This window comes from Phycodurus eques, chromosome 13, assembly GCF_024500275.1.
Source record: "Phycodurus eques isolate BA_2022a chromosome 13, UOR_Pequ_1.1, whole genome shotgun sequence".
In the NCBI taxonomy this organism is placed as follows: Eukaryota; Metazoa; Chordata; class Actinopteri; order Syngnathiformes; family Syngnathidae; genus Phycodurus; species Phycodurus eques.
Genome location: NC_084537.1, coordinates 8,495,355 through 8,520,691, shown reverse-complemented (window position 1 = coordinate 8,520,691; position 25,337 = coordinate 8,495,355). Strand labels below are relative to the sequence as shown.

General features: G+C 40.1%; 1 protein-coding gene across 4 annotated transcripts; it reads right to left on the bottom strand.

The window, feature by feature from the left end:
- Nucleotides 1–939: 939 nt before the first annotated feature.
- On the bottom strand, nucleotides 940–22,116 carry LOC133411385 (heterogeneous nuclear ribonucleoprotein C-like). 4 transcript variants are annotated; one of them, XM_061693717.1, is made up of 9 exons: nucleotides 17,461–22,116; nucleotides 17,257–17,383; nucleotides 14,973–15,241; nucleotides 7,866–7,938; nucleotides 7,696–7,746; nucleotides 7,381–7,613; nucleotides 2,885–2,998; nucleotides 1,624–1,811; nucleotides 940–1,416 (listed from the first exon to the last, which is right to left on the bottom strand). In XM_061693717.1, the coding sequence occupies exons 2-9, from the start codon at nucleotides 17,259–17,261 to the stop codon at nucleotides 1,318–1,320; spliced, it is 1,032 nt and encodes a 343-aa protein (XP_061549701.1). In that variant the 5' UTR covers nucleotides 17,262–17,383; nucleotides 17,461–22,116; the 3' UTR covers nucleotides 940–1,317. The 4 variants fall into 4 exon arrangements, with proteins under 4 accessions (XP_061549701.1, XP_061549700.1, XP_061549703.1 ...); XM_061693716.1 differs by having other exon boundaries at nucleotides 21,966–22,116; XM_061693719.1 differs by having other exon boundaries at nucleotides 7,384–7,613; nucleotides 17,257–22,116.
- Nucleotides 22,117–25,337: the final 3,221 nt, after the last annotated feature.

Below are 25,337 nucleotides of genomic sequence, written 5' to 3'. Positions count from 1 at the left end.
TTTTGCCCGGCCACTGCGGTTTCCTCCCACAAAAAAAAAAACAAAACGTGTGGTAGGTTGATCGAAGACTCTAAATTACCCGTAGGTGTGAATCTGAGGGTGAATGGTTGTTTGTTTGTGTGTCCTGCAATTGGCTGGCAACCACTTCAGGGTGTACCCCGCCTGCTGCCCGAAGATAGCTGGGATAGGCTCCAGCACTCCCGCGACCCTAGTGAGGATAAGCGGCTCAGAAAATGGATGGATGGATATGTTCAATAAGGAAGTTGCTGCCTCAAGAGCGAGGTGCGGACACTTCACCTCACGTTGAAACGCCAAACATGAACGGTTAAGATGAACAGCAATTGAAGCTGACTTTGTTTTGACAGTCAGATACGTACTCATTCTCTGTGAAGAGGTAACATTTTCATTGGTGGATTATGCTAAAAGTAACTCTGGCAATTCCCACAACTGTTGGTGGTGGGGCGGGGAAGAAAGTAGGACGTGTAAAAGCTCAGATCTTAATTTTCTCGATTCGGACGTGGTATGCAAGAGATGTTCATCTTTGAAGGCATACAGCATGTTACTGTTACAAACTAGAATTAAGTCAAATTTGTGTTCATACAACAAAATGGCCGGTAGTTGGGATTTGAGGAAAGCAAACATTTTCAAAATGTATCCAGCAATGTTTGAGTTTGGAAAGAAAAATAGTCCCTTTCCTTCACTTTCTGTAAAGGAACAACATTTTTCTTCAATGTTTCAATCTAGAATAGGGCGTGCTTGCTGTCTTCCCAATGACATTGTGCAAGCACTATCATCAGCATTTTGAGCTTTCCTCTCTATTCTGTATACGCACTGAAATCCAAAACAAAGAGACCCATGTCATTTTAATATTTTATTGCAATTTATTCCTTTACAGTAAAACAGAAAGTGAAGAGTATAAAAAAAAAAAAAAAAACACACGAGGGGGTCAAAGCAACTGACAAGACGACGAGGGCAGCGAACAAACGCGTTTACGAGATCTAAAAAGAAAAACAACAAGACTGAGTAGCTTGCTGGTTGGGACACGCTAAAAAGAGGCTACACAGCAAAGTCTTCCTGTCACAGCAGCCACAAATGAGCACAATAACCATGTGTGTGTGTGTGTGTGTGTGTGTGTGTGTGTGTCCACGCGTGCGTGCGTTTGTGTCCACACCATGCTCGTTTCCGTGCACGTCTTTTTTTTTTTTTTGTTTGTTTTTTTTGTCATTGTTGTTGAATCTACATTTTGAGGGTTAAAACTGAAGTCTGCGTTCCTACTAGTCGAATCACGCCGCTGTGAGGTGTGGTCAGGCAGGGGGCCTATGAGTCGTCTTCGCCGTTGATGCTGTCGCCGTCGTCATCCCCTTCCACATGCTCGCCTTCCTCCTCCTCTTCCTCCTCCCGCTCTTGGCTCTTCAGCTGCGTAGAGCATCCCACGAGGGGAATTCAATTGTCACAGTAGCACAATTCACGCATAAATACTCACAGTAATGTAGTACTAATGAAAACAAGAAAACAAATTTACATTTAGATATTGCATGTTGGTAAATGGCATGTGCACATGAATGAGGCAGTGATGAGTCAGCAGTTTTTTTTCTTTTGGGTGTGTGGGGGTGTCAATCATACCTCCTCCTCTTCCTCCAGCAGGTCTCCCTCCTCTTCATCATCGTCGTCCTCCTCCTCCTCCTCTTCCTCCTCGTCGCTGTCATTGAGCTCCTGGCTGTCCCGGTCTCGCTTCAGGGCCTCGTCCTTCTTGTTGCTCGGGTGAGGCGGGGAGGTCACCTCGCCAGGCTCAGGCTTAATGGCTTTGGACTCTGCCGGAACGCAAACATGACAAGTTTAGAAAATATAATAAAAAAGACATTTGAGAAAGCTTGTGGGGGTGCTTTAGAGAGTTTTGTGTTTCATGGTCATTTAAATGAGTCTCATATGCAAGTTTATAAAGTTTTTATGGGACAAAATCTCTAGAACTAAGTCTTTGAAGGACACCTAGAAAAATGGATGTGGCTGGAAAAATAAAGTGGGTGCTATAGACAAAAATTGGAAACTTCCTTTGTCTCTTCAGGCATCATTTTCTGACGCTTGTGTGGGTCTGTTGATAAACATGCCTACCAAATTTTGTTTTGTGAATGTGACTTTGGGGGATGAATCCCCCCCCCCCGAAAAAAACCTCAAAAACAATAGTTGTAGTTGCATTGCAAAGTAGCTGACTTTTGACGTGTAGTTGACTTTTATGGCACAGGACAATTCGCAACCACGTTTTGCCCATATCTAAGGACAAAAACACAATTCAGGATCCCCATCTGTCTGTTATACAAGGTTCAAATTTGGTAGCAAATGGACAGTGTCTTTTCGGGTATGGCTCCTTGAGGCTTTTGTGGGTCTAGTCATGATAGACATGACCATTTAAGTTTGATGCTGTTGAGTGAAAATGGCTTTAGTGGTGTGTTTAATAGCAAATCATTCAGCTTTGCTGCAATGACTCACTCATGCAAAAACTGTTTGCATGTTCTCCCCAGGTCTGGGTGGGTTTTCTCCGGGCACACCGGTTTCCTCCCACATCCCAAAAACATGCGTGGTAGGTTGATTGAAGACTCTAAATTGCCCGTAGGTGTGAGTGCGAATGGTTGTTTGGTTCTATGTGCCCTGGGATTGGCTGGCTAGTGTACCCCGCCTCCCGCTCGAAGATAGCTGGGATAGGCTCCAGCAGCCCGCGACCCTAGTGAGGATAAGCGGTAAAGAAAATGGATGGATGGACAGTACTTTGTAGAGTATGTGGTTCAAATTTAGTAGCAATCAGATTAAACTTGTGTGACGGACCCTTATGGCCCAAATGACCCTAAAATACTCCATTATAACCAAAACAGCAGACCATTTGCTCCCGTACCAGACTTCTTGCTGTGGTCCTTCTCCATGCGCTCCAGGCTGTCCAGGAGGTCATCCACTTTGCTTTTAATCTGAGTCAACTCGTGCTTGATGGTCTGCAGCTCGTCAACTTTTACTAAGAAGAAAAAAGGACAAACTCAGAATACATGTGACTTAGGGATGGGTATAGAGAAGATTTTAACAATACTACCACTTTTAATGATACTGCTTATCAATCCGGTACTTTAACTGTATTCTTATCGGTAAATGGTTTTCTTTTTGTAGAAAAATACAGAAAAATATCAGAATTAACACTGCTTTTTAAAAAACTACAGTAATTAGTCTTGCAATTGCAACAAAGTGAAATAAATTAATAAAACCTACAGAAAAAATATTTGTACAAATCATTATGTTAAACATAATTATATAACGGGGCTCTATACTAACTTTTACACTCGTACCATTGGTGCACCCACTCTTTCAGTTGGTCGTACCAGCATATGATTTGGTCGCACCATTCTTTGGGGAGGTACAGCATGACCATACATGCATATGTACATATATTCCACAAAAAACATTGGACAATTTGTATTTGAAATCATGGCTAAACAAAGAATTTTTAACCAAATACCAACCTTTTTTTTTTTTTTTTTAGCCGGTCCTGTTCAGCTGCATAGCCACGCAGAATGGTGAACCTCTATGCCTTTTGTGTTGAAACAGTTTTTGCTGTGCTACAGAAGTGTTTGGAATACTACTTCTTCTTATTATTCTTATTTTTTTTTTTTCATCATTCTGATGATTATTGAAAATGTAGCTGGACAGAAAAGGACTTTAGGGGATAAACCGAGGGACCGAACGGACAAAGGGAATAGGGGTGTGCGAACCACAACAACAGAACGATAGTTAGTGTAGATATTTGACTACAAGTAACATCACCGGGACACGTGGAGAGGACATTCAACAGCTAAGCAATACAATATGTGAGAGGACAGAAAAGGGCAGGGCAGGATGTGGGAAATGAGCAAAGCTACTGATGAGTGGTGCAGTGGGATGTGTCTAAACACCTGTAAGAACCTGTGACTTGATATCTTAATATAACCTGTGTTGTTATTAGTGGTCCCAGCACCCGGCTGTCAATCTCCTGAAGTTTGCAGATGACACCACAGTCATCGGCCTCATCAAAGATGGTAACAAGTCTGCGTATCGAGAGGAAGTGGAGCGGCTGAAGCTGTGGTGCGGCCGACACAGCCTGGAGCTGAACACACTCAAGACTATAGATGATCGTGGACTTCAGGAAGCATCCTTCGCCACATCTGCCCGTTATGCTGTCCACCTGCCCTGTGTCAACCGTCGAGACCTTCAAGTTCCTGGGAATTGCAGTCTCTCGGGACCTGAAGTGGGAGACCAACATCAGCTCCATCCTCAAAAAGGCCCAGCAGAGGACGTACTTCCTGCGGATTCTGAGGACGCACGGCCTGCCACATTAGCTGTTGAGGCAGTTCTACACAGCAGTCATTGAATCAGTCCTGTGTTCATCCATCACAGTCTGGGTTGGTGCTGCCACTAAAAAGGACAAACTCCAACTGCAACGGACAATTAAAACTGCTGAAAAAATTGTCGGTTCCCCCCCATCGAACCTTGAGGACTTGCACGCTGCTAGAACTAAGACAAGAGCATGCAAAATCCTCTTGGACCCTCCATATCCAGGTCACCACCTCTTCCAGCTCCTTCTCTCACATAGGCGCTCTCAAACAATGCAAACAGTCCAACAGCTTCTTCGCTCTTGCCATTAACTTCTTAAACAGTTAATTTACAATTCAATTTTAACATGCTGCCAATTTTGTCTTGAGATTGTAGTCCCATTTCTGTTGTGCCAATTATACAGTATTCGTGCACTCACCGTAGTAGTCTCTCCACTCTGTTGTTGACCAATACTGGCCACTCGAGCTTGAGAAGTATTTGCACAATTGACATTGTTCCAGATGATCTCACTATTAGTCACTTTAAACTGCATGAAGTTCTTGAAGTCTCTGCACCATTTGCACAATGGTCACTGCACCAGACTATTGTTGTATTTGTCATTTCAAACTTCTCTAAATTGCTAGGAGGACTCGGCATCATTTTGCACAATTGTCAAAAAATAATTATAATAAATGATAAATGTATTCGCATTACCACATTACTGGTAACATTTTATGGCTCAGTGACTGTGTTTTATGTTTTTATGTCTCAAAACGATTCTGTCAATTAAATGTCTGTTGTCGTACTAGAGCAGCTCCAACTACCGGAGACAAATTCCTTGTGTTTCTGACATACTTGGCAAATAAAGGTGATTCTGACACACACACACACACACACACACACACACACACACGTATATATCGGGTGATTGAAAAGTAACTCCCCATTTTAACATACTTATAATTTATTCATATGTTGTAATATTTTTCTTTATTTTTTGTGTATGTTCTCGTTTTCTTTTCAGATTGATTATTTTGTTTAAAATTCCAAACCAAATTTTCCAACCAAACCAAAAAACATTCCACCATCCTTGTGAAATCAGTTAATCCCAGGCGGCTTGAGAAACTGGTGGCTAATGCGGGCGCCCATATCGAATGTTAAATAAAATAGACTTTCTTCTCATGTTCATTTCTTGTAAGAATTGTAGTTCAGAAATAAATTACAACTACCGTATTTTCCGCACCATAAGGCGTACTGGATTGTAAGGCGCAGTCTCAATTACGGGGTTTAGTTCTGTACTACAGCCATACATAAGGCGCACTATATTATTCGGCGCATGCTAAAACGAGGTAACGGAAGCAAAACAGTGAGTTTGGTTGAACTTTATTCTACTACGCATTTAAAAATACACATTATTTTTTGATCAATCTTTTGTCACAAATCCATCGAAGTCCTCATCTTCTGTACCTGAATTGAACTGCTGGGCAATTTCGCCATCAAACATGCCGGGTTCCCTCTCGGCATTGTCGGAGTCAGTCTCGTTGCCGGATGGCTGTTCAGCAATGATGCTGACTTTCGCGAAAGCTCCGACAACAACATTGTTCAAGTTTCATTGTTCATTTTCCAACTCTGGCCACCTCGCCTTGTTCCCGCGGAAAGTCTGTTTTGTCTTCTTCTTAACTTGGCGCAGTTCATTCTCCTGCTTCCTCCACTTCCGAACCATAGATTCCTTTATTTTGAATTCTCTCGCGGCTGCTCTACTCACATTTACAACCGCGTAACTGACAGCCTGTAGTTTGAATTGTGCCTCGTAAGCATATCTCTTCGCTGATGCCATTTTCGGGGGCCCTTAGCCAAACAAATGTTTTGCAGCATACTGGTAGTGCAGTATACCTACCGGAGGCGTGGCGGAGGTAGGCGTACGTACTGTACGTAGCTTTACGTAATGTTCTCTAATTGGTTTATCGCTGCCAGCGTACGTAGTGTAGGTATTACGTCCCTATGTCGGCGGGAAATGGTCCAATAGTCAATCAAGCGGAGCGCCTACCAAAATCGTGGTACAAAAAAAAAAAAAGTTTTTTTTGTGTACCACACATTTGTGTAGCAACAGAGCCAACCCAATACTAAACCTACACATCAAAACAACAATACAGAAACTATGGGATTATATGGCATGATGGAAGTTTTTATACAATACTATGAATTATATCGTAATATGATCGCACAGAACCACATAGGCATGGGAAGGACCCAGCCATGTCTCTCTCTCGCAAGACGACTCACCTCAGATTGTGAAACTGCTTGTGAGACAAATAACTTAATTGTACTGCAATTTAGAAACAAGATTGAAGAGGTAAGGTGCAAAATAACGTTTATGTAGCCTAAATAAATTAAAAATAAATTAGTTCAAGACCGTTAACAGAAGCGTTAAGGCAGGGGTGTCAAACTCATTTTTGTCACAGGCCACATCGTAGTTATGACTTCCCTCGGAGGGCCGCTACAACTGTGAACCCATATAAATGAAAGATTACCTCATATACTGTAATTACATACAGTATACACAACACATTGATGAATAGCCAGTTTTGAAATCAGAAGCCTATAAAAAAATTTTCAACTATTACATTTCTTTTCAAAGGGGGATTGGTAACAAAAAAATGCTTGCACATATCTCAATGGTATTACACCAGAGCACAAGCAATTTTGATTTGCTTTCGCGTGCCACATTAAATGATGTGGCGGACCGGATCTGGCCCCTGGGCCTCCAGTTTGACACCTGTGCGTTAAGGGCACAGCTTATCTATATTACGGTCTTTAATAATTGACCCCCAGGGCCACTTTAATACTGGGGCTCGGTACCCATACCTGGACATTACAGACCATTCATCTGAAGGCATGTGGGCCGGAGTGCTACTTACTACTTTCTGGGCTTTTTCCGAATTTATATCAAGGTTTGGAATACCGTCAACTCTCACAGTTCATTGTTTGTGGATTTTTACAAACTGCGGGTGGGTCTGGACTGTCGTCCCCACGATGAACAGGAGTCACAATACTCACTACCTCTGGACGAGTAAGTCCTCTGGCTACTCTTGGAGGATGAGGAGAAGCTGCTCTTGGTCCGCCTGCTGCTTCCCCCGCCTCCGCCTCCGCCTCCTCCGCCACCTCCGCCTCCGCCGCCACCTCCGCCTCCACCTCCGCTACTGAGGCTGACCCGCGGACGCTTGGACGGGATGACAGCGCGGGAGAGCGGCGGAGGGGGGGCGGGTACGCGGGACGGGTATGAGTACATTCTGTGGCGTCAAAATAAAAACACCCGTGAGGCTGTTTCGTGACAAAAGAGAGTTGTTTCCAGGGTGCTGGTGACAGACTCACCTGTCGTAGTAGTCTCTCTGGAAGTCATAGTCCAGTTCGAAGGACGAACTGCTGAATGGGAGGAAAAAATAAAAAGGTACACTTGAAGCTTGCCCTTAAATGTTAGATAAAATTCTGAATTGTGTCCGAATTTGCCTCCATAGTACAATGAGGATACTTGCGGCACATACCTATACATGTCTCCAGCTGAACGTTTGGTGGTTTTGGAGCGGTGGGGTTTGGGCTCTCCTGCAAGGTTAATATCTGAGGGGGGAAAAAAAAAAAAAAAAAGATTCAAAGAAAGGCATCCTCCTTGCTGCAGATAGTGGTGCGAGAGTGAGAGGACGTCACACTGATTATAGTGAAGGAAGGAAAATGGGAGTCTTCCCAATTACAACCCCAATTCCAATGAAGTTGGGACGTTGTGTTAAACATAAAAACAGAATACAATGATTTGCAAATAATGTTCAACCTATATTTCATTGAATACACTACAAAGACAAGATATTTAATGTTCAAACTGAGAAATTATTGTTTTAGCAAATAATCATTAACTTAGAATTTTATGGCTGCAACACGTTCCAAACAAGCTGGGATAGGGTCATGTTTACCACTGTGTTACATCACCTTTTCTTTTAACAACATTCAATAAAGGTTTGGGAACTGAGGACAATAATTGGTGAAGCTTTGTAGGTTGGATTCTTTCCCATTCTTGCTTGATGTACAACAGTCCGGGGTCAATGTTGTCGTATGTTACGCTTCATAATGCGCCACACATTTTCAATGGGAGACAGGTCTGGACTGCAGGGAGGGTAGTCTAGTAGCCGCACTCTTTTACTACGAAGCCATGCTGTTCTAACACGTGCAGAATGTGGTTTGGCATTGTCTTGCTGAAATAAGCAGGGGCGTACATGAAAAAGACGTTGCTTGGATGGCAGCATATTTTTCTCCAAAACTTGTATGTACCTTTCAGCATGAATGGTGCCTTCACAGATGTGCAAGTTACACATGCCATTGGCACGAACACAGCCCCATACCATCACAGATGCTGGCTTTTGAACTTTGCGTCCATAAAAGTCCGGATAGTTCTATTCCTCGTTGGCCCCGAAGACACGACGTCCACAATTTCCAAAAACAATTTGAAATGTGGACTCGTCGGACCACAGAACACTTTTCCACTTTGCATCAGTCCATCTTAGATGAGCTTGGGCCCAGAGAAGCCAGCAGGGATTCTGGGTGTTGTTGATAAATGGCTTTTGCTTTGCATAGTAGAGTTTCAAGTAGCACTTACGGATGTAGCGCCGAACTGTATTTACTGACATTGTCGTCGGTTTTTGATGCAGTGCTGCCTGAGGGATTGAAGGTCACGGGCAATCAATGTTGGTTTTTGGCCTTGCCGCTTACATGCAGTGATTTCTCCAGATTCTCTGAACCTTTTGATGATATTATGGACCGTAGATGATGAAATCCCTAATTTCCTTGCAATTGTACGTTGAGGAACTTTGTCCTTAAACTGTTGGACTATTTTCTCATGCACTTGTTCACAAAGAGGTGAACCTCGCCCCATCTTTGCTTGTGAATGACTGAGCAATTCAGGAAAGCTCCTTTTATACCCAATCATGGCACCCACCTTTTCCCCAATTAGCCTGTTGACCTGTGGGCTGTTCCAAACAGGTGTTTGATGAGCATTCCTCAACTTTCTCAGTCTTTTTTGCCACCTGTCCCAGCTTTTTTGGAACATGTTGCAGCCAGAAAATTCTAAGTTAATGATTATTTGCTAAAAACAATGATGTTTATCAGTTTGAACATTAAATAGCTTGTCTTTGTAATGTATTCAATTAAATATAGGTTGAACATGATTTGCAAATCATTGTATTATGTCTTTACTTATGTTTAACAACGTCCCAACTTCATTGGAATTGGGATTGTAAATGTAACCCTTTGTCCAGGTTTGAGTGTTTAAAATGCAGTGTGCGGGCTTAGTTAGGTTAAGTGTGGGTTAAGGCTTGAGTTAGGGTTGGAATAAGGGTTTGACTTTGAGTTTGGGTCAGGGTTAGGGTTTGAGTATGGTTAGGGTTTACTTCAGGTTAGAGCAATGGCAGGGTTAGGATTTGGTTGGGGTTAAGGTATTGTATGGCTGTGCGGTTATGGAAGAACATTCTAATCACGTTTTGATTGCTATTACAAATCACGATTAAGAAATAATTATTAACTGATTTCGAAACAAAATAAGTAAATAACTTAGTAACAAGTACAATAATATAAAATAAATAAAAATAATAATAAAAATAAATACAGCCATTTGTAAAAACATTGGCACGCCTGGGGTAACTTTACTGTCTCATATTTATTAGCGACGCACCAAAATGAAAATTGACTAAAACCGAAAACCTTAACTGGGGGGCCCAAGGCCGAAAACCGAAGGCCGAAACACAGAAAGAACTTATCAAACGGATATTGTAAGTGCTTTTCATACTAAAGAATGCAACACAAAGCAGTTTACATTAATCAAAATACAAAAATAAATAAAACCCGCCAATTATTAATTATAAAACTGTCAATCATTAGTAAAATTGCATTTATGGCTATGCAGACATGCAAACTCCAAAGCAATTAAATTAAGCAATCTGGAAGACGCTGAAAGCAAAAAAAAAAAAAAATTCTTCACACACAAATACATTTATTTACACTGCTCAAGTACATGTTGATGTACAAATTTAAGATTAAAATTAAATTTGCCTCATTTCTTTGCTTTTTTTTGTTTTGGCCTCCAACTTGAGGCAGGCCCATCTACACCTGCACCTGATGCCTGCTTCAAGCTGTGCCACATGAATAGCATTCTCCTCTTTAAGCACTCTCATTCTGGAAAAGAATTCACTAAAATCATTGTCTGTTTTACTTCATTTTTCACTATTACCAATTTCCAAGGCTAATCCCAAATCCATCCTCCAGGAAAATATTAAACAGTATTTTCCTGTTTTTATTGGCCATTTCTGAATTTGAAGTTAGTTCATTTTGTGTTGTGACATAATCCCTAACATCGCTCTGTCGTTTAACACATTTAACATTAACATCCGTAAACTAATTAGATAATTGTAGGCATGTTTCCTAACTAATACAAGATGTGCTAGTGGATCAGATCGTCACCGATGTTACGTGTACTTCGTGGTTCCGCTGGGACCACAATCAGAGCCACGACCCGCAGCACCTCAACGTGAAAATACAAAAGACCAATGCAACGAATACAACACGGGCTGATCTGATGAGGAAAAAAATGTTGCTTCGACGCAAGAGTAGCAAGAGAGGATGTACGCTCCAGAGGTAGGTAGATAATACTTGACAATGTGACAAGTAAAAAGTAGTCCTCCAAAAAATTACTTAAGAGTAAAAAGTACACAGTGAAAGAATTACTCAAGTACTAAGTAAACAGAGTATCTACTGATTTTTTAACTACAGCATGAACATCAATAAAATAAAAATAAAATGTGAATGTGCAAATTCTGATATTACGATGCGTTTGCGTGTCCATGTATGTGTGTGTGTGCACAGCCAAAACCACATCTGCAATTTACTACAAGGTGTTTTCAAGTTATAAGAAGACTTCACACCGATTTTATCGGCCTGATCGGTATAGGCCGATAATTAGCATGCTGATCGGCTTTAATGTCATAATTCACCAATCCGATCAATGACGTCATTGATCGGCTCCGCAAAAGACATTTACTCCACGTTGCCATCGTGCACAGTATACTTTTATCCAAAAGCTCTTTTGATGTAGTACTGTAAATATCTGACAGCCAATGAAGTTATTTATATATATTAAAAAAAAAAAAAAAAAAAAAAAAAAAAAAAAACATGCCAGCGATGTGGGACAGACAACGTCTGAAACAGACAACACGTAATGCCCGGGTCAGACAACAAGACAAATTTGCTCTTTCAGGATTGCACTGTCAGACTACTGCAATAAAATCTTGTATTCTGATACCACCGCATCCAGTTTTTTACGATCATTGGGCTTTATCTTCCATCCATCCATCCATTTTCTGAGCCGCTTCTCCTCACTTGGGTCGCAGGCGTGCTGGAGCCTATCCCAGCTGTCATCGGGCAGGAGGCGGGGTACACCCTGAACTGGTTGCCAGCCAATCGCAGGGCACATAGAAACAAACAACCATTCGCACTCACAGTCATGCCTACGGGCAATTTAGAGTCTCCAATTAATGCATGTTTTTGGGATGTGGGAGGAAACCGGAGTGCCCGGAGAAAACCCACGCAGGCATGGCGAGAACATGCAAACTCCACACAGGCGGGGACGGGGATTGAACCCTGGTCCTCAGAACTGTGAGGCTGACGGTCTAACAAGACTATTATAGATCATATACATATAAAATTATATAAATTCATATAAATTTATCTTGTCAACTCAAATGCGACCGGATACACTCGTTACCGTGGCGACAACAACAAGAGTGGATCGCGCAGACTGTATTATAAGAACAGAATGGGAAAAAACGTGTTGGTGGTCAACGGTGCTCAGGACAGGAGAGAGGACGTTCGTTTAAGGATTGCTTGATGTATGTTCATGTAATTTCAATACGATACAGCTTACAAGCAGGCAACAAAACTTATGTAGCCTAGTAAGCTACTGCTAGCACTGACGGTTGTACGTAAATATGCCGCCGTTTTGTCGAATCATGCTCTAACGTTTCGGTGTGGGAGAAGTAATTTAATTACAATAAAGTAATTTAATTAAACTAAGTTAGCACCCATTATTTCTTTCATGTTGTATTGTTGGTTTGACCTGACTGATTAGAATACACGATCTGACGAGAGCAGTGATTTCCAACCTTTATGGAGCCAAGGAACATATTTTACAATTGAAAACTCTCACGGCACACAAACAAACAAAAATGTCACAAAAAGTGGATACATTAATAACTGTATTTACTTCCTGCCATCTAATAGAAGAACATTCATTTGTTCTGTCTGTCATTATGCCTCAGTGGCATAAATAGTTGAACAAATGATACATTGTAAATATATTTTTTGGTGCAATTAAGTACACAAGTATATACAGTAAAAGAACAGGCCATTTAAATAGACACATTCCTCCATCTTGTGATCAGATCGGTGATTTTTATTTTTTTATTTTTTTAAACTCGATCGGTGATCGGCCCCAAAAATTCTGATCGTGTAAAGCCTAGTTATAAGTGGGTTGAAATATGCACATTTAGGCAGACAGTGCCAGACAAATACTACAACACATGAAAGCTGTTGTTTTTGTTTGTCTAAATGTAAACAGGAGTAGCCCGCCGTTGCCTTGATGGTAACGACAACCTTCCCAACGTAGGCACGACGATCAGCCAGGCTGGCTTATCTAGCGTTAATACCTATGCCCGGGAAGCCCAATAGAAGACGTTGTGTGAGGTCATGTGACTTTCTTGTGTTGTTTGATTAACTAGACTTAAACGTAGCGAGCGCTTAAATTGGATTGGCGCAATCAGTGCCCGATACGGAAGTCGTAGTCTCACACACGAAATAGTTGATAAATAAGCAATAATTGATAAATAAAAGTAGCGAGCGACTTTTAGATAATTGTAACGGACCAAAAGTACTATTACTTCTTAATAGCAGAAGCGGCGGAAGTGTTTTTTTCTGGTCTCGTCAACTCGTGACTTATCCAAAGGAGGTCCCGAGTGCACAGGCGGAACCGCAGGCCGATGCGGTCGCATATTAGTCCGCCTTGGAGTAATATCTGGAAATTACATCTGTGTGTGGATAGTGGATGTGTGGAATGGATCTAGCTGCCAGCATTCAAGGAGTACGAAACAGCCTATGATGCCTATGACCTCCCCCAAGGGAAAACTCATCGGATCTATACGAATTCACGTAAATTCAGCTGCCCCCTGCTCTAGTGTGTTCCACTAACGTGTATGTGTTCACTGTGATGGGTTAAATGAAGAGAACAAATTTCGTGGGCATGCATGCATGTTCATGACAATAAAAGATGATGATTCTTCTTCAAAAAAAGATGATTCTTCTAAATGGACTATTTTGAATTCAAAATGGCGAATTTCGCCGAAAGGGGACTGATTACCATGGATGCTATGACTGCAGAGCTGCCAACCTATGGGAAATTCACTTCCAGAACAATTTATTTGAATTTACATATTTTTGAAATTATGTCAAGAACATAACCATGGCACAGTTATTGTAGTATGTTATGTAGTAGGATAAAAATAATTCTCCATACTGTTTATTTTCACAACATAATCATTACTCTGTAATTGTAATTATTTATTATTTTATATATATATATATATATATATATAATTATTTTATTGTATTCATTGCATCAATCTTGTAATGGTGGACACATTTGCAGCCAAATGTCTTATCTTGAACGCTCTTTTTGTATTTCCTGTATCCACTATTGCTGCTGAAATTATGCAAATTCCCCATTGTGGGACTAATAGAGGTTATCTTATACAGTGTACTCTTAATATTTGTTACATTAATGTATTTTTAAATTTATAGGCCTATTTTCTCAAGTGAAGTAGCAGTGCTGACATATTAATTCATTTCCAGTTACCAGTACGTGTTTATGTAGCTGTCTAGCATTATCGTATTCATTCATTCGTATTTCATTATTTCCTTCTATTGACACGTTCCAATTTGCCTGCTATTTTGTTCTTCAAAGTTGGCTAATCTCCACTATAATGCAGTTCCAGCCACACCTATGTGACAAGTGTAATGAACCACCCAATCACTTTTTTTGGGTGTTTTGAGACTTCAGGTCACGATAGCATAGCAACTGTCTTAGCTGCTGTCTGTCTCCAGTCTTATACTCTGTGTCCTTTGTGATAACGATAATTGTCACAATGTAGTTTATTCGCTGTCAAGGAGTCAAGGATTAGTGACTTATGCTGCATTGACAACAGACGCAATGCATACGTTCTTTGTGCATCGCGTCTGATTAGCAAACCACTATGGGCATTGCTTGTATATAGCAGACATTTTTACATATGTAGTGTACAAACTCACAGCAAAGCTATGAGTTAGCAGCATTTACCATTTTGGCCATAATCATAACTGTCCAGCCCTATTTTACCATTACCCTTAGTGTTGTTTTAAGAATGGGTTGGGGTTGATGGTAATGGGTAGCTTTTGGGTTAGAGGTTTGGGTATGGACAATTGACCAAAGCCCTTACAAAGAAAAAAATATATATATATTTATATATATACTTTTTTTTTTTTTTTTTTAAATAGCCGTGTTGGTAGGCGTAAGAGGGCCTCCTTACCAAGCACTTGGCCGACAATCATGCGCCCATCCTCCCCGGCGACAGCGGAGCGGGCGTTGCGCTCGTTGGCATACTGCACAAAGGCATAGCCCTTGTGCACGGAGCAACCCACAATCTTGCCGTACTTGGTGAAGATAGCCTCCACGTCGGCCTTGGTCACCAGCAGGGTGTTAAGGTTGCCGATGAACACCCGCGAGTTGAGCGAGCGCGGGTCCGTCTTGTTGGTGACATTACTGGCGGCCATCAAGCTGGCGGTGCTTGGCGAACGGCTGGCAGTGAAAAAAGACGAGCACAACACACGGCCGGTTAGCCACCGAGTGATACGCACGAAGCATCAACGTCTTTGATGTCACCAACCAAAAAGCTGCAAAGTTCTATAGAGGGTCGTTACTTGTAATAGTGCCTCCACCAAGGGAAGTTGCGGTGTCGTCACTGTTTTGGTGCAGGGTACGGCTAAATCTACTAAACAGACTATGGAACTTCCAGAGAATTGAATCAAATTTTGGGTGAGATTCAGTTTTGTTAACTACTCCCCCCCCCCCCTCAATTTCTTTAAAAGGCAGTATTGTGCTGTTCCAAATTAGAAAGGCCAAGCCTTGTTGAAGGTCTGGAGTTTTGAGGCAACATTTTATTTTCTTCTACTTAACTTGGCATTTTTTGACGTATTCCTTAAAAACCGCAGTGAATGTTGAGGTATACAATGATGTGGTATTCCAATTTAGGATTGCCAGGCCTTGATGGAAGTCTACACTACACCCAAAAAAAAACTGAATGAAACGAGACAGAACAAACAAAATTCCAAATCAGAGAAATTGTTCGCTTTGGAAATCACTTTGACCATTTTGCGCTGGTCAAGAGTGCAATCATAAGAAACACCACTAGCAGGCGGCAACCTGAAAAGAAAAGTCAATCATTTGGTAACAAACTCGTAACATTAGACATTCAGATAAAATAAAACAAATTTTGACAAAACAAAGTTATCATAAAATCAGAGAACAAATCCTCCATGAAGGCTACTTATAATAAAATACACAGTCAACGCAGATGATGTCAGCTATGGCCACCTGGAGAAATTGCCCTTACCTTGGTCAATTAAAAATCAATAATCCCTTAAAATATATATATATATATTTTTTTTTTTAAATTATCACCAAAGAAGGAGTGCTGTCAAACGGGAGGTTTAAAACTAATATTGTTGCAAAGTTGCAAACGTGGGTGTTAAACGCAGGATTTCCTCAAATGATGGCCTTAGCTTGATTAAACGCCTTCCCCCAATTATTGGCCAGGTCTAGCCCACTTCAATGACTTTCATTTTACAATGACTAGTACCACCATGTGTGGCAGTAAAATGTTTTTGACACAACACATACTGAATCACACGTGGCATCTGTAAAGCTGACGTTTAAAGTGGAGAACGAAAACGTTTATATAAATACAAAAAAAAAAAAAAAAAACGCGTTCTTAATTGTACAGTGTGTAGATCGTAGCTTTTCGTGAAAATCCACAAATAATTGATGCTCCCTTAAAGTTACCATATAAAAAAAAATTGGAGGGGGGGGGTTGGACTTGTCTGAGGGGATTGGCAAAAAAAATAAATAAATAGAGAGACAGACTATGCAGGGGTTTCCATGAATACCAGAGGATACGTTTCCCAAAGAAACTGAGAATAGGAGCATTAGCAAATGCTGGACCATGAATATGCAGGGAACCACTGTAATACATATTGTTACTGTCTGTTTTTTTTTTTTTAAGAAAATAGAGCTAGTACAAATCACTGTTTGGAGTTGTAGCTTTTTTGGAGCAGTGACAATGTTCTAGTTAAATTTCCAAAAATATATAATAATATAATTTATATGCAAATAAAGGCCTACCATCAATTTAAACCCCTCATAAGACACCTGCTACTCCGTAGTTGAGTAAATAAACACCCCCGGCCTCTATATGATGTAAAATTAAAACTTGTTGGGCAATCCTTTAGGGAAAACAAAATAATCATCTTATTGTTCCCACGCAAATTGTGATGAGATATTGATGATGCAACCAAACAGATGGTGAGAGATATTCCTTGAAAAGCATTATTAGGTTATTACTTTGCAATTACTATATTAGTGTGCAAGGAGCATTTTGTGCCACTGTAACCTGAGGCCTTGACAGATTTTCGCAATGTATCCCCCACAGAGCAAACATAAAACAGCAGCGGCATCAACAATGACACCCTCCAGAGCGGACGCAGGGGTGGAGAAAGAGTGTTGGGTGAGGATTGCTTTGATTGGTCATGACTCACTCCATAGTGTCTGTGTGCAGGGCAGTCGTCTGTTCTGTCTGACACAGTGGGCTGGGGCTCACTTTGGCCTGGGGTCTCGAACCTTCACCTTTTCGCCCCTCTTTTCTCTCTCACGTGAGATTTTTAACTGAGGTGACAGAAAACAACAACCACACACACCTCAGTCTCGCTTGGCAGGGGTTATGGCGCAACAAGTGTTCTTACCTGTGTGCAGTGTAGGTAGGAGGAATGTTGGTGGTGAGGTGTTGAGTGGCTAGTAACAAACAAACACAAGCGTCCGACAACGAGCCACCAAGGAGGGCTAGCTAGTATTACCAGTACTAGGACATCAGAGCACATTTTCTAGAACTTTTAATGTGTGAGGACCAACTTGATGTGTGAATCCAAATTTTAGACAGACTAAAAATACATTTTTGGAGGGGTGGCATAAGGGCCTTTTTTTGGTCCACGCTCAACTGAGTTTTGTTTCCGCTGGAAAACGTTATTTTCTTCAAATTTAAAAAATAAAAATACAAATACATTTTTCTCGACAATATTCTGGCATATGCACACTGTTGCATTTGATGATTGCCCTATCTTGGTGGATGTCTGTGGTCAACTGAAGTGCATTTTTTTGCAAAATGCTATTTTCTTTCCTTAATGTTGCCTTTTCTATAATGACAATATTTAGGCAATTTTCGTAATTTTTCTAAATGAAAAGTTGTCTAGGTATTTGCTTTTTTTGTTTTGCTTTTTCTTACTCTGCTGTAAGGTCAGCATTGCAAATGAGAATCTGTTCTTAATTGCGTTACCTAGACAGACAGAAGATAAATTAACAATAAATAAAAAGTTTGCATTGTTCCAAATTAAGATAGTCAAGCATTGGTGTAGGTCTGAGCTTGACTTATTATATTTGTGGAAGACTTAATTTCTTCTGATTAAATAAATAAAAAGGTATAAAATTATCCTTAATTTTGCCTTTTCTATAATGACAATATTCAGGAACATTATGCAGAGATCTGTCATTGTAGTGACAAAATATTACTTTCTGATTATAATAAAAAAACAATACAAGTTCATGTCTTTTTTCTGAATGTAACAGATGGGTTGTTTGGAAAGCAGTAGAAGGATCCCCTTGATCCACTTTAACATCAGCCAGAGAGCTGATTTTGATTACGTTATGTTGCCAAGTCAGGAAACATAAATTGCAATTTTTTTATGATCAACACTCTGTGTAATTAGCATGCAAAACTTGTAGTTGATGTCATGTTGAGAGAGGAAAAAATAAATGAAAAAAGACACACAGGCTCTGTGTCCTATTCATATCCAAAACCATCTTGTAAACACGCTTTGTTGGCTTGTGTATGAGTTTAGAATGTGACAACCTCAAAGGTGGAAAAGTGAATTTTGTGGAAAAATATGCCTCAAACATAAAACTTTGCAGTTTTAATCATTGCTTGTCACAGGCACGATAGGATTAACTTTTCAATTGTGTTGCTTTTTTTTGTTTTTCTTGTGAAAGAGGGTGGACCCAATCATAGAACAGGGAAAAGAACTTACTGTATGACAGAAAAGTAGCTGGCTGCTCAGTATAACGCAATCAACTCAAGTCATTAAATATTGATTTCATCTGTTACATTTCATCAAAGACTGACTAGTACTACTTCATTTTTGTTTTATCATACAGTGCGAAACTATGTGTATTCAGTGATCAAATGTAACTTAAAACATTTACTGGGTTTATCTTGGCTGTGTGAAACATTTGTTTGCAATTTTTCAAAAACTAAAAACTTCTTTTGAAAGAACTTGAAAGTCAACCAGTCAGACACGATCTAGCCACAATGGATTAGCACCATTTGGAAAAACATGTTTCATCTGTTTCTGTCAATACCAGTCTTGTTTTATCTCTTTGTCAAAACCAATCTGAAAGGCCATTGTTTTGTCGAGATGCTCGTGTTGGCATCAAACACCCAAGAACGTCACATGGGTGTCAACCAGGAACCAGAGTGAAGCTGCCCTACAAGTATTTCAAGCTATAGTTTGAATAACTTCCTCGTCCATGTGCGTCAATGACCGTTTACACTGGAATGTTTTCACGAAAGCTACAACATCAAAAGCACAATGAGACAGGGGTAAACCCACAAATCAGGTTACTGTGAGAATTATTGCGAAGTTTGATGGTAAGAATGTTGAGTGGATGATTGTGGTTAGAAGGAAGTGGGGAACCATGTGAGATATGTTTGACATCAAGTACCTCTAACTGCAGGAGAAATATTTGTACGTAATCCAGGATGTATGCAAGTTATTAATCAGTATCTGATAGGAATGAAAAAGTGATGTGCATTGAGGGTAGCTCCCACTCATGCGCAGAATATTGTTAAAAAGAATCACTGCTGTCTTTTTAAGTGAATTTTATCCGTTTGTATGAAAATGCTCCCATTTATAAATGTGTCACTTTTGTGTTTCCAAGTGCTTTTTGTGTGATCTTGCATGCCATTTGTGATTTTTAATGTGCAAAAAGTATTGTTAATTATTAGGCTTTACACGATCAGAATTTATGGGGCTGATCACCGATCAGCAAGTTTAAAAAAAACGATAACCGATCCGATCACAGGATGGAGCAATGTGTTTATTTACACGACTTGTTCATTTATTGTATATACTTGTGTACTGTATCCAACCATCCATTTTCTGTACAGTTTATCCTCAAGGGTTGCGGGCGTGCTGGAGCCCTGTCCCAGCTCAAATTATTCTCTAGCATTTTAGACAAACGTTAAAACACCAATGACCTCAAGGGTGCATTCAAGCATTGGCCACTGACATAAGTTTAGGTCAAATCAACATTCCATGATAGAAATAATGGGTGCTAACTTACTGTAATTAAATTACTTTATTGCAATTAAATTACTTTAATAAATACTGTTAATGAAATGCTTACTCTAACTTTCTTACTCTCCCAGCTATATGGACGGGTGTTGTCCAGAGATCGACGTACTTCAGTTGTGCATAGACTGCAAATAACTTACATGTTGTTTGTCAGAGACACTGCAAAATAGTCCCACACCGATGACGTTTTTCAGCGACATGATGGAAAAAACTTTATTGGCCCTCAGATAGTTACAGTACTGTGCAACAAGACACGTGACAAGGCTAAAAATAAACTAGATTTTGGATTCATTCATGACGAAGACGCGGAGTTAAATGTCTTGTGCGGAGCCGATCGATGACGTCATTGATCGGCTCAGCATAAAATGCTAATTATCGGCAGATACCGATAACACCGATCAGATCAGCATAAACTCTATTAATTATACAGGTAAATCATTGTCCTCTTTTTAAGTAGATTTTTTGCAGTCTTGAGTACTGGTACATTTAAATTTATTTTGGCAGCTGCAGCATTTGCTTTCTAATTTGCAAAAAGTACCGAGTTAAAAAGTGTTTGAGTTAAAAAAAAAATTAAAAAATTAAATAAAAAGGGTAAATAAGTCTCTTTCATCATTTTGTAACTTTTTTGCAATCTTGCATGGTGGAAGAATAATTTTGGTGGCTCTTTATGATTTCTACTGTACAAAAAGTACTGTTGGTTAAATATTTCACTATCTACATTTTATGTGTATCTTGTGTGGTCTTTAATGCTTTCAAATTCATTTTGGTAGGAGGTGCTCACAATTTCTATTATGCACACCATATAGGGCTGCACTTTAAAAAAAATACATGCAGAATATAACTTTGGGGATGTGAATTTGATTCTTAACTGCTTGCGTGCTCATTTTGGTCTCCATAAAAGTGATTTTCAGTTTCATCTCTCCCTGATGGTTTATTGGGACCACTGAAGAATAGGAAAGAGTGACGTTTTTCTTTTCTCTTGATATAAATATAAACCACCATCATACTCTTTCAGTTAAACAGGCTTTTAATTAATTAGAACTTGTGTAAGCAACAAAACTGAAACCACTTGTAGTCCATACAAAGTTGTGAAAAAATGTCCCCTTGTCCTCAAAATGGCCTCATCATCACCGTGGGAGGGAAAAACGTTCAAAAAAAAAAATATAACCGACTGTTTAGTGAGCCATAAAAGCAAAGCCAATTTAAAAAAAAAAAAAAAAGACCAAACCACCCCTGCAAACACGCCCCAATAGCGCCATCACCAGGTTCCAGAGATAATAACACACACCCTTGCGCTTAGCCTAGGCTAAGGCTAGCGTGGCTAATATTAGCCAGGCAGCTAAAAATGTGCAGCAATCATCTCAATAGCCACAAAAAACAAAAAATAGTAAAGCGGCGAAAGCCTGCGTTATGTGGTCGATAATCAGGAAGGGGGGGGGGTGTAAACTACCAAACCAGACGTGTTACCGAGGGCTAACCGTGTGTGTGTGTGTGAGTAGAGGAAAAGGGGTCGTCGTCGTCTAAAAAGCGTGCCAAAAACACATCAGTCCAGTCAAATGGCAGGTTTCCCGAACAACCACCGCAAAAATCAACCTACGCCAGCTTGCAAAACTGGAAGAAACTGCAGCTAGGGTGCCTCCAAAAGTGCTTCTTTGTCGTTCAAACCACAAACAGTGCTTGCTTTTTTTTTGTTTTATCTGGGGAGTAGGAGGAGGAGGAGGGCAACTAGCGTCTAGCTCGGCAAAATCGAAAAAAGCATCGCTGCGGACAAAAAAAAAAAAAAAATCCAAAAAGAAAAGAAAAAGGAAGGAAAAATGAAAAATAGCTGGGAACAAAATACTCACCGCGACCCTTTACGAGCACAAAATGCCTTGCTTTTCGGTAAAATCGCTCAAATTATGTGATATTTAGGTCGTCCTTTAGGCGAGCGCAGGCTACTTTGGTGAGCAGCGAAGCGAGCTAGCTTTCTTCTTGTTCAGCTAACGTCAGAGGCTAATGGCGCATTGGGGGTGGGGTGAGGGGGGGAGCTGCCTTTGCTGTCCGGCGCCGCGCGAGCGGGCGGGCATTTTTCGTCACGCGGTGAGAGCCGCCATTAACACCAGAGCCTACTCTGGTGTTAATGGCGGGGCGCCGGTGTGCCTCGTATCTTAAAACCACCCTCACTTGTTGTCGAATAATTTTCCAGGAGCCACGTTTTTTTCCAGGAGCCACGTTCAAAATAAATCACATTCTCACTCAACGTGGAAATAAATCATTTGATTAAGTAATACCCGATCGTGTATTAGGCCCCAAATATAGAACCGCATCATCATTTTGGCTCAGCAATTCGTAGGGACAACAGCAACGGCGCTGATGTAGTTTTGCAGTCTGCCAACAGAGGGTACTGTTGAACTATGTCAGAGTGGATACGAAATGTACAGGTATTCAAAAGATGACGTGTACATGTATTCAAAGAATAAATATAACATGGAATGGTGATTTAAAAATATGAGAAAAATACACGAGTGATATTTTTAAAAATACATACAAGTACTGAGCAAATGGTGAACACACCATGAGCAGCCAGCAGAAAATAAGATTGAAAAATAATTGGGCGACCCTTCAAAGTCGTCAAATAAATCTCTATACAGTACTAATATGTAGTAGTGGTGGGAACTGAAGGTATATTATCGCAACAACATCATATTTATTGTAGGCACTGCAAATGACCAATGGATGAATTCTAAAAATGATCGGGAAAATGTGAAGATTGTCATGAAGTGCACAGCAAAATCAATATTATTATTGATAACACTGGGTTACAAATACAAATTTCTCAACTGATTTAGGACAATTTTGCATCACTGAATCCGAAAATGGCATCCATTTCTCTTGTTCAGGTCAGGTTTTATTCCAAGTTGTTAACAGTTTATTAATCAAATGTTACAAACTTTGCTTAGTGTAAATTAAATAGTAGCTATTGACAAAAGTCAGTACCTGTAAATTGAATGTTAACTCATCATTGTTCAAAATTCAGGGCATGGCCCTCCGTTTATTTGAACCTCTAAAGCAAAAATACCTGTACATGTAAACAAAAACGTGGCCATAGTTAAAAAACTTGACCTGGTTGAGCAAAATCAATGTGGTAATTGGATTCAGCACATCAAAATGATCCTAAATCAGCTAAAAGAAAAATCTTAAACAATAAATTTGTTGTTGACCAGTGTAATGACAGTGGGAATCCATATTACAATAGAGTGAACACTTGCAATTGTTTTTTTTTTTAACCACATAACTCAAATCCTTTGAATCTCAAATGATCTCTCCCCATTAAAGTGAATGGAAATGCAATTAATCCATTGCAGGCCCCCGCTCCCAAAGAAATAAAAAAATAACACCTTACAGAATTGTACTGTATAAAAAAAACATAATTGAATAGAACACACTTAAACAGTTGTTGCATCATGATTTCATGCTTTAATTCAATGGAAATTGTGTCGTTCTTTCTGGTGTGTGTGGCTTGGCCACCAGGGGGTAGTAGAATGCATACTTAATACCCTTTGCACAATGGTCATTGCGCCGGACTATTGTAATATTAGTCATTCGAAGTGCTAAAGGACTCTGCATCTGTTTGCGCAATTGTCAAATACAAATTACCAGATAACTAGCAACCCTTTATTGCTCAGTGACTGTTTTTCTCAATGTCTTTATGTCTCAAAAGTGTTCTCTGTCAAGTGACTTTCTGTTGTCGTACTAGAGTGGCTCCAATTACCGGAGACACATTCCTTGTGTGGTTTTTTGGAAATACTTGGCAAATAAAGATTATTCTGATTCTGATACAGTACAATGAAGGAGACGGTCAGAACTAAGATTTAGTAATGTTAGTTGTTTTTCGCAGAGCATTAAGAATATATGCCTGTGGGCATTCTTATATTCTCTGTCTGCATGTGCTGCTGCACTGTTTGTGTTCAAATGCCAGTTGTTTCAAGGTTTATAACTACATCAACATCTGCTAGTTTATGGGTAATTGCATTAAGCGTATGTTAGCAATAAGATAGCGGACTTTCATGAGTCAAAGTTATGTGGTTTAGGTAAATACACAACGTGTCATTGTAAGTTTTATGTTTAGTTTTGCAGAAACCGTCACAAAACTGGGAGAGATAATAAACACACGATACAGTGATAATCAGTATCTAAGTATTGTAGCAGACCAGGGGAAAACCTGTAGAAATTAGACGGAAAGAGTCCAAATTGTCGTGAAGTCTGCCACAATATCAATATAGTATCTGTTTTTATCGATAATACATATTAAGGCTGGCAATTCATACAACATAAGAATTTTTGTTGAAATCAAAATCAAATAACAATCACGATACAGCAATTGCGCAATAATCGATCTATGTACTGTAACAGACGAAGGCAAAACTTACAGAAATGTAATAATTGATACGGAAAGAGCCCAAATTGTCATGAAGTGTGCCACAATATCGATATCTGATCCGCTTGTATTGATTATATATAGTAGAGGTAGGAATCCATACATCCATCCATTTTCTGTACTGCTTATCCTCACTAGGGTCATGGGCGTGCAGGAGCCTATCCCAGCTATCTTCGGGCGAGACTTGAACTGGTCGCCAGCCAATCGCAGGGCACATCTAAACAAACAAACATTCGCACTCACATTCACACCTACGGGCAATTTAGAGCCTTCAATCAACCTACAACGCATGTTTTTGGGATGTGAGAGGAAACCGCAGTACCCGGAGAAAACCCACGGAGGCACGGAGAGAACATGCCAACTCCAGAGCGAGAGAGAAAAAGAGAGAAAGAGAGAGAGAGAGAGAGAGAGAGAGAGAAAGACATTGCCTATGATTCTCCAATAAAATGTCCTGCTTGCAGAATGTAACCAGATCTGTCCTTTGTGTAGCTCCTCTGTCAGGCTCATGCTGGGAGCAGATGTTTGAAGAGAGGGCCTTCACCTCGCCTACATTTTGGTTATAATGACATACACACGTGTGATGGCAGGACCATGTCAGCTCAATTTGTTCATCTACGAGAGCTCAAATTCTTTGCTTTAGCATGAGGATTTGTGTGTAAATGTCTCTTTTCACAACATTCTACTTCTCAAGCACAGGCGATGATATCAGAGCCACTTGATTGGATGACTGGAGGTTATTTACCGTTGATCTTTAGAGAGAAAATGCTTAATAAGTTGGTGTAAATATTGAGAGCTGTTT